The sequence below is a fragment of the Dama dama genome, chromosome 20, assembly GCF_033118175.1.
Source record: "Dama dama isolate Ldn47 chromosome 20, ASM3311817v1, whole genome shotgun sequence".
NCBI lineage: Eukaryota > Metazoa > Chordata > Mammalia > Artiodactyla > Cervidae > Dama > Dama dama.
Window position 1 is genome coordinate 80,497,178 of NC_083700.1, and position 14,091 is coordinate 80,511,268.

Below are 14,091 nucleotides of genomic sequence, written 5' to 3' on the forward strand. Positions count from 1 at the left end.
TGTATGTATGTTTATAGTATGTTTGTGTGTGTATATATACACACACACAGTCTTTTTTTAAAGAGAATCCAGCTATATAGTAAAAATATGCAAGTAAAAAATTCATCAAGCATTTGTATACATCGTTGTTAAGCAGTTTACACTTTATTGACCTCCTGGCTTTTAAAAAAGTTAAATTTAAGGTCACACCTCTAAGTTGATGTACTATATACAGATCGTGCAGAGTATGACTATGAAGGGATACAAATTAGCCCATGCCCCCAAAGATTTACTAGTATACAGAATCATTTTCATAAATACACATAAAATTCTGGTGAAGATAGGACTGACTCTATAGGTTTTCTGAGATATTTTTCAAAGTGATTCAAGGCACAAAATGTACACTGTTGTGAATACATACATATTCCAGGGTTTGTGCCTGTAATATAGCCCATCTAAGGTTTGGTTTATGATTTACAAAACTATATGTATTGAAATGAGATTCTGCTTCTTAGCTGAAAAACCACAAGACCTATAAACATTGTGTATATAATTACTCCAAAATATGGAGATAGAAATACAAGCACTTTATTTTAAAAAGCAAACACAAAAGATAGATGTAAATTCAAAAGTGTTTAAATGCTTCAATTTTGAATAATTCAGTTAAGAACCTATACAAGTTTGTTCCCAGAAGCTAATGTTATCACTAGTCTCTACTAAGGAAAATGAATTCTAAAAATTAACATGGTTTTCAATAATTCAAATTTCACTATTTATATAAAAACCTAGAGACCAATAATATCCAATAGCTTCAAAAGATAAGCTACTTTGATGTAATCAATTTACCAATGTTTATCCATGTCTCTTTAATATATACACAAGGAAAATACAATCACTCTATAATTTCTTATAAAATAGCAAGTAAGGAGTAGATGTAGGAGATGTAGAAGGGGAAAGAGAATTCAAAAAGTCCTTCTCTTCAGTAACTTTCACTTCAGAATCATCAAAAAGCAACCACTTCCCCTCATACTCCTTTAAGCTTTGCACTACATATGAAATTTTGTTCTCAAAACCACTAATGTTAATGCCTGTTTGGTCACTGGATTCCTTGTTACTATCAGATTCATGGGTCCCATTAGTATTGTTAGTCTCAGAATTTCTATTTTCAGGAAGTGCTGTACTGGCAACTTTATCAGGATTAGACACTTTGTTGTATAACTCGTAATCTGCCTTGCTCTTTTGTCCTCCAAGAAGTCCAATAGCTTCTACATTTTTTTTGTTCAAAACTTTACTTGGCTGGTTATTTCCACTGACTCTAACAGACACTTCTTCATTGTCATAGTTTTCAGCCACACCCCTTACTTCCTCCTCATTCAATGGTTCTGGCTTACCTATTTCACACATTTGGTCGATCACAAAATTTTCTTTATCTAGTTCTAAACTGTTAAGGTCAGTGACTTTAACAGAAGCAGTATAGTGCCCACTACTAATTGTAATGCCACTATGCATCACAACTGCAAACAGTCCATAGCTGTCGTTGGTTGGCTTTGTGCTCCATTCTTCTAGTGACAGTTTAAGAGGTGTCAGTAAAGGAGTGTTGATCTTGGAAAGTCCACCACCGTAACAGTCAAACCTTTGAAAGGAAAAAAAAAAAATGGCTTTCTGGGATTCCACTTTATATATTCAGTTTTACACCCAATGTGAAACCAAGTAAAAAGGCTGAACAAACCTTAATATTTATTGCTCATATGAATAAAAACAAACCACCACCCAAATTTTGTATGACATTTACACAAAGAATACTGAAATACCTAGAGTACTAATAGGTGCTTCTGTGTAGGATATATGGCACTTCCCCCTTTTGTTTATTTTCCTAATTTTGTACAGTAAGAAAATAACATTTTAAAAAACCACTGATCTTCAAATCTTTTTTCCTATAAATCTAATAAATCATTGTAGTGTGAAGTCTGTCTCTACAACCAAGATTTGGGGACAAGAAAAAGCTATACTGTAGCAAAGAAAAAGTCCACTGAAAGAAAGGACTATGTCATCTTCTGGCAAAAACAACTCATTAATATAGAAAGGAATAAAAGCTACAATGACATTATATCTACATGTCAGAAAAGGCAGTCTATCTAAAAATAACTAGAATTTTGATATTATTTTTAAATCTTTCAAATACTTAAATGTTCAACTATAGAAAAATCTCTCAAATTGTTCATACTTGTTTTATTTCCTGGCTTACTTACCTTAAAACTAAAATAATTTTGCTTGTTTCTCTCCCCTCAAAAAAAAATGCTGATGTATAAACAAAATTTGTGCCTTGCTTTTTCAAATCCATTACAAATAATCTAATAAGGAATGAAAATGAACAAATCATATGCAGCTGGATGCTGACAGCAGGAAGAGATGAAAGAGGTCTTAAGGACAGTCCCTGAGTGGTGAAGCTGAGTGGGGTCTATATTCCAGTAATGTTTGTTTTTTGTCATCAGACTTGTGTCTCAGCAGCAGCCCTCTGATTGGTTATGTATTAGTTAACTCATTACCTACTAGTAATTATTAATACAACCTCTGTGTACTTATAAAATCCATGTAAGAGGTTTCCCAAGGTGGCACTACTGGTAAAGAACCTGCCTGCCAATGTAGGAGATGTGGTTTTGATCCCTGGTTTGGGAAGATCCCTTGGAGGAGGGCATGGCAACCCACTATAGTATTCTTGCCTGGAAAATCCCATGAACAGAGGAGCCTGGCAGGCTGCAGTCCATGGGGGTGCAAAGAGTTGAACATGACTAAAGCAACTTAGCACACAGACACACACGTGTATAAGACATATTTTATGTTATTTATTAAATAAAATGATTTTGATAGCCTAAGAAATATTAGCAAGGGTTAAAATGATCTTTTTTTTCCTTTATAGTAAATATCATAGTATTTTGAATAAAACTTCAGAATACTCACTCCAAGCCACTAGCAGCAAAGCACTTCAAATGAATAGTTATAACTTCAGGCATTTTGTCAAACAAAAGACTTCGTTCCGCTTCAGTATAATGATGGCAGTTTTCACAGAAATATTTATCTTCTCCTACAATCCTTTCCACTGAAGCAAATTGTGAAATTGCCCATCTCAGGGTCTTCATTTCTGTTTTGGGCTCTGGAGAAACTACACAAGAGAATCCTGTCACTCACAAATGAAAAATCTCTCAAAAGCTAAGCTACAACTTTTTATATTCAAAATTAGCATGCACTTTTAATTGACCAATCCTTCCTAAATAATAACTAAAGAGATTTATTTTTAGTTTCAGAAACTAGTAACTTTCTTCAACATACCTCTAAATATTTCATAACTGGTCAAAAAATATTGAGGAAAAAGAGACAGCAAAATCAAAATAAGCCTACTCTGACTCCATGTGAAACAGATTTTAGTTTATATTTAAGTCGATTTACAATATCTAAATAGGTAAACCAGTCTCGATCATTTCCCATGCCATTACTCTTCTTTTTGTGGTTTACACAACAGAACATTAGGTTCAAATATGTTGTCAACAAAAATATCCTCTTTTGTGCAGTGCAGATATTCAGGTAGCCAAAAATCAACTTATTAAAGCATTTCATTTACTCATTATAATATACTCTATACATCAAAGTAAAGATGCCACAATTTTCAAATATAGTTAACTATTAACAAATGAAGCTATACAAGAGAACGATTTTATTACACTAAAGACTTTTTTTTCCCCTCAATAATTATATAAGCTACTTATTAGAGGTTTTGTTGAGGAAAACTGAAATTATCCCATGATCCGTGCAAAACTCAAGATTTTGCTTACTTTCAGAACTCTCCTCTACTTTGGAAAGCTCATCTTCTTGCACTGGTACACTGATGTCTTGAAAATCTTCTCTTCTTTCTGTTAAACTTTCACATTCTAAGCAACGAGTCCGTAATACCAGCTGACCTTGAAATAATTTTTCAACTAGCTCAAAACCAATTTGCTCTGCACCTAAAACAAAAAAAAGAAAACACAAATCTATACAGATGAGTTTTTCAGTACAGCCCAAATAACCATTATTCCATTTAAAGTAAACCATGAATAAAAGGCTGATTTTCACATTTCAACTTGCTTATTAGCATTAAGAGGTGACAATCATGTAATATAAACTCACTGTAAAGAAAAATTTGAATATATGAATTACTGTTACCTCAATGAAGAGTTTCAACACAATTGTGTCTTAAAACTCCCTTCCCAAAGATATCCCAAAGTGTGTCAGTTCTACAAATTTTCCCTGAGATCTGTGTGAACCTAAGTAGAAATCCAGTTCAATTATGATACACCTACCTAGTAGATGCAATTTCTTTCATGAGTTTACGTCAAATACTGCATATAAAGGGATAAAATATTCTCGTCATTAAGATGTATTAAACTCCCCTAATTTATAAACATAAATTACTATTACCTTAAGATACACACACAAAATACATATAAGTGCAGTGCTTGAAAAACTAGTTCACATTGTGTTAAAACTTATACCAGATGTATATGCATCTAAGAAAATGCCAATTCTGCAGCTGTTAATCTTCCTATCAATGTTCAAGAATAAATTATACTGACCTTTGTTTATGGGCTTAACTTCATTAACATTAATGGGCATATCATCATTCCCTGGAGATTCAAGTTCACAATCATTAGTTGTATTATCATTTTCATACTTCCTCAAGTCCTCTTCAAGATCATATTCATTTTCTTTACACTGTCCTTTGGATCCTTGGTTTGTTGCTATTTTACCCATACTACAGAACTTGGAAAGAATGCTGGGTTGCTTAGCTGCAGACTTTAACCAATTTATTTTAACTTTTGATTTCCTTTGGGAGGATCTTGCATTCTCATTTTCAGAAATGTGCTTGGGGATTATTTTAGGAGGAATCTCTAATGTATCACCTGCAGCTTTTCTTTTTGATCTGGTTTGTCTCTGGTTTTCTTCCAAAGACTGGTGTTCCTTAGAGATTTTAACTTTTTTTTTCATGTTACCAAATTCAGCATCACTTTTTCTTTTCCCATTTCCTTTTGGGAGTTTTTCTCTGTAGTCTTCAGAATGCCTCATACTGTCCATCTCCATGCTGTTATTATCACTCATTTCCTCTTTCTGATATTCTTCTACCTTAGTAGATAAGTCTTCCACATTTTTTACTTCTTCTTTTTTTAGGAGTTGGCATGTTTCTTGAATGTTTCCCAAAATACACTGTAATACTTCCTGTGCATCATGCTGTAGATATCCTTCATACATAGGGTTGAGTTCCCTATAAACAAAAATTTTCATTTCATCTATTCTAGTTTTGAAGATATAATACCAAAACAAAAAACCACCTTGCCATTACAGAACTATTAAAGTCCAGAAATATTCATTCAGCTACTAATCTGAAACTTTTAGGTAAACGTTTAGGTAAACTTTTAACTGAAAAATAGATTTAATCTCATTTTCATCATCACAAATACCTTGATCTCCTAAATATTATTAATAATAGCTAATATGTACACAATGTTTACTATGCACATTTTATTCAAAATGTTTTATATATGGATAGGTAAGTATTATGGCCTTGCAGCACAGCTTGTGGGATCTAATTCCCTGACTAGTGATCAAATCTGTGCCCCAGCAGTGGAAGTGCAGAGTCTTAACCACTGGACTGCGGGGAAAGTTTCAAACTTTTCATTTTGGAGGAGGTGGTGCATGGGCAAGCTGCACTGCTTGTGGGATCTTCATTCCCTGACCAGGGATCAAACTCAGTTCCTTGGGAGTGAAAGCATGAAGTCTTAACCACTGGACCACCAGGGAATTCCTTCTAAATGCTTTTTATGTTATATGTGTAATCCTCACAATAATCCTATGAGGTAACTATTATATCCACACTATTTACAGGTAACTTGTCCACGTCAGTCACAGAGATGCAAAAGTCAGGCTTCAACCTACCCCTGGCCACCATGCTACACTGCCTCTTAACAAATGTGTGGCAGTAAGTTACATCTAGGTCTATTCCTAAACAATGAAATAATTTTTAAAAGACTTAAAACCCCGTAATATTTTGGATAAAGCCTTTTTATATATAGGATAAAGTTTCATTTTTTTAAGACAATACTACAAAAAATTCTAATTCAGTTAATAGTTTTCTTCTGAATACACACAACAAATAGAAGGCTTGGAATTTGTTGTTCTTGTGTATAACATTTTGGATACAGACCAAAGGATTTCTATCTGAAATCCTTGGAACCAAGTGTATTTGGTAATTCAGAAATTTTCAGATTAAAAAAACCTGGCACATAAGTAAAATACGTATCACTGACAAAATAGGGACAGTATTTCATAATTATACACATTACGACTTCTATAGAAATGTATGAATATTCACATTACAGGTAAATATAAACATAAACTCATACAAATTCAGATTTAATGAATTTAGTACCAATCTTAGGAAAAATTTCCAGTCTTTTGAGCCTCTGGGATATCAGGACTGTAGACCTGTTGCTTCTGTTTTCCTTGCCATTTATTCCCCCCATTGTTCACATATCACTCTCCTCCGAAGAGAGTAGTAAGTAGCTACATCGGAACCCTAAAATCATATAATAGGCTATACCTGAGTGTGTTTAGTAGTCGCCTTGGCTGAGTAGCAAGTTCATCAGTGTATTTCTCTGGATTTAATAGAAAACTAGCCTGAAGCTGTTCAACTGAAATGATCAAGGACTGTAAGCTGCATATTAGTTCATAACTTGCCAAAGCATCTTCTTTGCAATTTCCCTGTCAAGAAACACACAAATTGTTTTTATTTATGAACAAATTAACTTACCCCTTTTTCTCACTAGACAATACTAGTTTTTCTAACTCTAATTTCATAAGACTAATTTTGCGGAAGTATACAAAATAAACTTCAAAAAAAATTTAAGCATATTTTTGCTTACTTTCTATTATGTGGGTGATAATGGTTTCTTAATTATGTTAAGTCAAAGGTTTCTTCTAATTTACATAAATAGTAAAAATGAGTCAATTTGAAAATACAATAGGGTAAAAGGGCACAATATATTGTTATGGTGGTATGTGTAAAAGTATTTACTGATAATAAATCAAGAGGACTGGAGAAAAATATAAAAGGGGATATAATTAAGCAAACTGCCTACTCCACAAGAATGAAAAATAATTGCCAATAAGAAATTTAATTTTCACACGTAAATTTAAGAGAAGTAATCTTGGTTATTCTCCCAAATCCTCTGTATTTATTACTTTTTCATTTCTAAGCAAGTGAATTTTATTTTTTACCTTATCTTTTTGATTGGCTTCATCTTTTAGGGCTTCTTTCTTCCTTGAAATGATATTAAATAAGTGCTTCACTCCAGATTTAAAACCAGGACAAAAATATAAAACCTATGAAATGAGACTGTTTTGAGTATTTACAAAAACGATATACCTAAAAAATCATTAAAATGCTATCATGTTTTTTGAAGAGCATGTTTTCAAATAAGTATTACTTAAAATTTTGAGATTAATATGTGTGTCAAAAATTGTTCCCTTTCATCATAGTAGCCTGCTATCTTTCCTCTGTAGCAAAGCACTGAGCCTGAAGTGTACAACATGAAATATGTAGTTTCAAGGAGTAAAACATCTATCACAGTTCAGTTCAGTCGCTCAATCGTGTCCGACTCTTAGCGACCCCATGGATTGCAGCACCCCAGGCTTCCCTGTCCATCACCAGTTCCTGGAACTTATTCAAACTACCTCCACTGAGTCAGTGATGCCATCCAACATCTCATCCTCTGTCATCCCCTTGTCCCCTTCTCCTCATATCATATAGAATCAACTGGACAGAAAACTAAAGGTTCAGTATCTTCAATTTAACTAACATCTACTCAACTTTGCTATCCCAATGTTAATGTATCATTTTCTCTTACCTCAAAGGAAATTTATAATGTGAATTTAGAATCATGATTATTTTACCCCATTATGTTTTATTTACAATCAAAGGCAAAGACAGTATGGACAACTGAAATCCTCCAATAACCTAGATTCTCAGAAAACAGTTACATTATTCTTTGCATACTAAAATTTTATGATATAGCACAACTGTCAACTTACCTGAAGTATACTATTAAGATAACAAGTATTGCCAAGATTATTCAGTCCCACAAATGGTAGCAAATTTTCTCTCTTCTCACAGTTTATAGGCGAGCACTGTGCCGCAGGAACAACTTGATCACTATTAAGTACAGAAAAAAGAAATGGATAACGAAGTAAAATCTTAAAGTGGGAATACTACTTCCCTAGACTTAGTCTTTCCCCAAAAGTTGTAGATAAGTACATGGATTTTATTTAGATGGCACTTTAACAGAATTAATCTTTACAGGTGTAAAAACTGCTGTACATCCAGAATAAAAGTATTACAAGCACTTTAATAATATTATTAGAGCCAACAAGCTTCAAACAATTCCACTAAAGGACTGTTAATCCCATTTTACAAAGTAGAAAACTGCAGAACTGGTACTATCATTTGTTCAGCCAACATGACATTTTTATCAAGTAGTTTAATTCTGAACAGAATCCTGGGAGTATGACACTATTTGGGAGAGGCTGCACTAAGTCAGATTCTGTTAATAAAAGATTAAGAGGAAACCAAGTCTATGAAGATACTTATACGGCTGTCCTCCACTTAAAAATGAATTGTTCAAGTTTATAATTCTTTAACCTCATTTCAACAAATAGTCCTCAAAGCATTTTTATTTATTTTACAGCTGTTGTTATTCTTACTACCTTAAGGTATTTATAGGCATGAAGCTGGTAAACAAGAGGTTTATACATAATCTCCTAAACTGATTATTGGTAAATATCAATACTAGTAAATTACATAGGGGACCAAATATACATTAGTCATATAGCAGAGTGACTGTGTGTTGAATTTAGAGCAAGTGTAGACTCCAACTAGAACACTATTGGTGAAACAAAGAATATCATTCTGTTCTGATTTCTTTTCAATCACTGAAGGAGTTAACTGCATCAAAAGCGTATCTTATAGGTTTGAAAATTCACATACTAGGTATGACTACAAAGTGCATCTCAGGTAACTGTCAGATCTTCCGAACCAAAAGACCACCACAAATTTCTTTACCCTTACATAAAACATGTTGCACTACAATCAGGTTAAAATTGAAAAATAATTTCAGTCAATAAATACTTCTCTAAGTTAGTCTAACTGGACAAACACAATTTGAGTGAGTTATAATATTAACTGTGACGTGATCCCTGTGGGGAACCAGCAGTTTTATCCAGTTTCTACTATACACTGCTAGACTTGTCTCACTAACGTGTGTTTTTTTATATCCCTCTGTGGACTATGAGGTCAGAATGATTGTAGAAATCAAACCAAGTTCCCTGCTTTCTCATTGATATAGAAGTTTTAGAAGTACAGAAATATGCTAAAAATAACATACATACATTTCAGACCCTTTATATTCAGAAGTCTTTTCTTCATTTTCTTGAGAATCTGTGAAATCCAAGGCTCTCTTGGTTTCCTTTTTCTGAAAAAACTTCAAGGAAAGTCTGTTTTTTTTGGATGGACTACCTCTTGAAAGCCCATTACTTTCACTAGGTATGACACCAGGCATTTTCTCCTCAAATCCCAAGCAGTTGACAGGAATTAACTTATGCAGGGATCTTGTAATCACCAATCATATCTGTTAATCAGAGAAAAGGTTATTAGTTTTCAGTTATCAACTGTTGGCAATAAAATCATCAGTTCTGAAAACAAATTTACCAAGGAATGGTACTAATTAGAACTTTGTATTGGAAAATCTAATGCCCACTAATAAGAGCCAGTCAATGTTTACTGCTTAAATGAACAAGCTGCCATTTGTCCTTAACTCTTAAACAACAACAAAAAAGTCATGATACTGAACTTTTATTAGCCTGCTATTAGATTTAAGGGTAGCATCACAAAATACCCCACTTTAGTAAGAGATCTGTGGTAAAGTATTATCATTAAAAGGTAAAAACTTTATTAGTTCATCCAGAAAACACTGAGCAACAGTACAAGTTGGGAAAAAGAGGGATGAATGGGAAATGAAAGGAGTTCTAGAAGTGACTTGAGTTCTTCTTCTAAAGTCTCTTCTAGTTATATGAAATAAGCTATTTAAAGTATAATCTGCATACAGGAAAAGTCGCTCGTGTTTACACCTAAAAACTTTTGTAAACTGTATTCGAAGTTGAGATAATGGTGTAAAAAAACTGCTGTATTTTGTGTATATCAAATTCTTTATGCACTAGAAACCAAAATATACTAATTTTCCAAACTTTTTCTAACTACAGAATTAAAATACTGGTTTAAGTAGGAAAAAAGAAAAGCTTCCCTTGTGCAAACTTTCTTCCCTGTTTTATAATAAAACTTGGATTTAAAAAAAAAAAAAAAAAAGGCTGTATTTGTGGTAGTCATTTTACACTTCAGTCCTGTTTTTCATTAGGAAGATATTAGAAATAATTATCTATTACCAGAAAATCAGTTAAGAATCCAAAAGCTCAGCAATGACTTTCAAATATAGGTAAAGGATGAACTAAACTCACACCCTTAAGCATTTCACTCGGCTGCCTCTGAAGTGGGAATTCACAACACTAAACTCAGCTTTCACATGCCCTTTTTTTGAGACATCTCAGCAATACCTAGAAAGCAAACTTCCACAGTCCAACTCAATTTATTCGTATGAAATGCTATCACTAATGATAAACTAGCCTGCACTACAGTGTCAGGGATCCCTAAGCATAACTTGTGATTCTTGTCAAAGGTTGTTCTTAGGAGCCAATTCTAATAAACGATGGAAACTGGATTCTCTGAGAGTAATCGGACTTAAAGATAAACAACAACAACAACAACAAAAAACGACCCAGCAGCTGAAATAACTATCAATCCTAATCAATAAACCAATCCTCAGGGCTCCTCAAAGCAATGATTAAACATTAGCCCTACCTAGACTATGCAGGTGCCATATCTCAAGCTACACCACTTCTTGCTCCTGGCTGTCCTTATCACTGGGAGGCTGTTACGTAAAAAATGTTTCTCTAAATCAAGTTTCGCAGAAAACACAATATATCGCACATTAAATATTCTTGGCCAAATGACAACGTGAACACAAAGTCCCATTAGCTTCAGGTTCTTTCCTCTAATATGGCACAACTCAATTCTAACTTTTCACGAAAAATATTAAACTAGGATAACATCCTCGACAAAGGTTTAAGACACGTGGCGTTCTAAAAACTTGTAGAAAATCTAAAAGTTAAACTGCGCGGTAAAATTTAGCAATCACCGACACAGAACAACGTGAGCGCAAACATTTCTTGTCCCTACCCTGCACACTCTAAGAACCGAAAAGAAACGGAGGAGATGACGGACGGTGTTGCCGTCCGTGCCCGTCAGACGCGGCGGGCGGCAGGCGTCTGGGAGCGAAGCTATAGCGCCCGGCCCCTCGCCCGCGGAGTTGGCCTATTTACGCCCGGCCCGCACCTGCCCGAGTCCCCAGCGGCGGCTGGAAGGGGCACGGCCCGCTGACTGGAGGGCTAGGCTGGCAGCTGGGCGGGGACGCGGCAACCCAAGGAGCCGGGGGTCCTCTCCGCGGCCCCCTTGGGCGCCGGCCGAACTTGCCGCGGCGCCCGGGAACCGGCCCCTCCTCCACGGGCCCTCCTTACCTGATCATGGCCCAGAGCGACGTCCGCGGCGGTGACGCCGGCGAGTCCAACCCCGCTCAGTGCGGGTGCGACAGGTGAGCCCCTGCCCCGGGCCCGCGGGGGCCCCCGACCCACGGAAAAGCTGACCCTATCGCCCTCCCCGCGGGGAAGTGACCATTCGCTCTTAAGAGCGGGAACCCGGGCGGCAGCTCGGTCCTGCCTGGCGCGGGCACCAACTACATCCCCGGAGCGGCGCCCTCCCGCGCCCGCCCCCGCCCCCGCCCCGGGACGGCAAGGAGCGCCAGAAGCGGCTCCGCTAGCCGGGCGCCCGAACCGCTAGGGTCTTCCTCACTCCACCACCGACGGGAACTTGGCGCGTTTTCCTCTGTCTCAGGACCCCCGTGTTTTAGCCTCCGCCCGCGCCAGCGCCGCGATGGGAGGCGGCGTCCTACGAAAGTGCCGGTTCTAGTTTCCACGCTGCAGAGACGCGGAAGGCCAGAGCCGCCTCGCGACAGCCATTCGCCCCTCTGGCACGCCCGGACTCCGGAACCACCTGGAACGGTAGTTGCCCCAAGATCGTAACGGGCTCTGCAGTTTCAAACAGCGCAGGCAGCGTCACGGGCAGCTCGCGCGGGTCCTCGCTGAGGGCGCGCGCTGGGAGATAGAGGCCTGGCTGGCGGGCTCGAGCCTCGCACAAACACCCCGCCCAACCCTCCCCGCCCTTTTTTTTTAACCATTCGTGCGCGAGAGTTGGGGAAAAGCGTACGGGTCGGGAGACGGGACAGAGAGCTGGGACGGGCTCCTTACTCTGGAAGGAGCCGCCAGGTACTCAAATCCACCAATCCGTGATGACAATCCCCAACCCTGCCCACCCGCCGCCCAGGAGAAGCCAATCAGAAGTACCTAGACAAAAAGCGGACTGGGTGGGCGGGGAAAAGCAGTTCAGCCAATACCAAAAAGAAGAGAGGAGTACTTCCGCCAATCATTTTTGGACATACAGAGTTCCTCAGGCGCTGTTCCCTTCCTTGGGCTCTCATTGGCTCTCGAGTGCGCGCTTTCGCTGGCGACTGTTAAATTTCGCTGTGAATTTTGTGAATCCTCGAAGGTGGGACGCCCGCGAGGGTGTGGTTTCCGGAGCTAGGCCCACAATAAATTCCGCCCCCGTTTCCTGCGTACACTCCTGGGCGGAGTTACCCGGAGATTAGTTTCGGAAAATGGCCGACTTCTTTGCATAGTCCGTTGCGCTTGGTATTTCTGTATCGAATCGCAGACCCAAGTCCAAGGCCACCCAGTAAAAACAAGCGCCGCAGTAAATAATAGTAGATTCTCTCTCAACTGAATGCTACAAAGTTGAGAATCCCTCTTCAGCCCCTCTGTGCCTCATTTCCTCCTGCTTACCCGTTCCCCTTCCTGGCTGGACAAGAAAATGAAAGAGCGTTCTTAAGGCCCAGCTCTGGCTGACGGAGCTGCAAGGGGATCCTGCGCCAGTCCTTACTCACGGGCTCAAAAACGGCAAGGCAGGCCTTACCTGCTTTCTGCCTCTGTCTGTTGTACGCCTACCTCGGTGAGGTACCTCACAAAGCAAGTGTAGTGAAGAATATGTACAATCCAAATTCATTTAACCAAGCGTGTTTTTAGGTGCCCAGTATGTGCAGGCATTCTTTACTTGACATGAGTTATAAGGAAAGGAAATAAGGAGTGTGCTTTCTTGAGTAATAATACTACAGTCTTGACATTTGAGTAGAGAGCTAAATGAAAGCGCAGCCAGCCTTGGAAGAACCTGAGGGTGAATGGTCCAGGTAGGGATAAGAGCAAGTTCCCAAAGTCTTCAGGGTTCATGTGCTTGATGTTTTGGGAGGAAGCAAGGAGGCCAGGGTGCTTAGAGCACAGTTAGCCTAGTTTTAATGACTGTGGGAAATGAGATTAGTGACATGGTCAGGACTCTTATTAAGCGGGGTAAGGAGATGGGAGCCTTTTGATGTTTTTGAGCTGGGGCGTGGATAATCTAAAATGGCTGCTTGTGGTGGTAGACGGTTAACCTTCTAAAGTGCAAGCTGGAAGATCACCCAGGGAATAAATTAGCTTGGCACCTTCTAATATAGAAGGTGGTAGCAATGGAAATGTTGAGAATGAGTAGGATTTAGAATATATTTTGTAGTAAAGCCAATGGGATCTGCTGATAGGTAAGAAAAAGACAAAGGTTTTTGTTTTGTTTTGTTTTGTTTTAAACCAAAGCGATAGGATAGTGGTTGTCCTGGCTAGAATGTAAAGCATTGAGGTAATAATAGTGGGTTTTGTGGGAGGGGTTGTTGTTCTTAGGCATAAAGATTGAGATGTCTGTTTCACATACAAATAGGGATACAGAGCCAACAGATTTCAAGTTTGGGGATCCATAGAGCATTGTGATTAGGAGATACAAATTTG

The 14,091-nt window shown here is 37.9% G+C and overlaps 1 protein-coding gene across 1 annotated transcript; it reads right to left on the reverse strand.

Annotated features, from left to right (window-relative positions):
* Positions 1-125: 125 nt before the first annotated feature.
* On the reverse strand, positions 126-12,346 carry USP1 (ubiquitin specific peptidase 1). Its single transcript, XM_061121720.1, has 9 exons — positions 11,689-12,346; positions 9,451-9,689; positions 8,098-8,218; positions 7,285-7,389; positions 6,608-6,768; positions 4,587-5,272; positions 3,807-3,977; positions 2,938-3,139; positions 126-1,612 (listed from the first exon to the last, which is right to left on the reverse strand). The coding sequence occupies exons 2-9, from the start codon at positions 9,618-9,620 to the stop codon at positions 877-879; spliced, it is 2,352 nt and encodes a 783-aa protein (XP_060977703.1). The 5' UTR covers positions 9,621-9,689; positions 11,689-12,346; the 3' UTR covers positions 126-876.
* Positions 12,347-14,091: the final 1,745 nt, after the last annotated feature.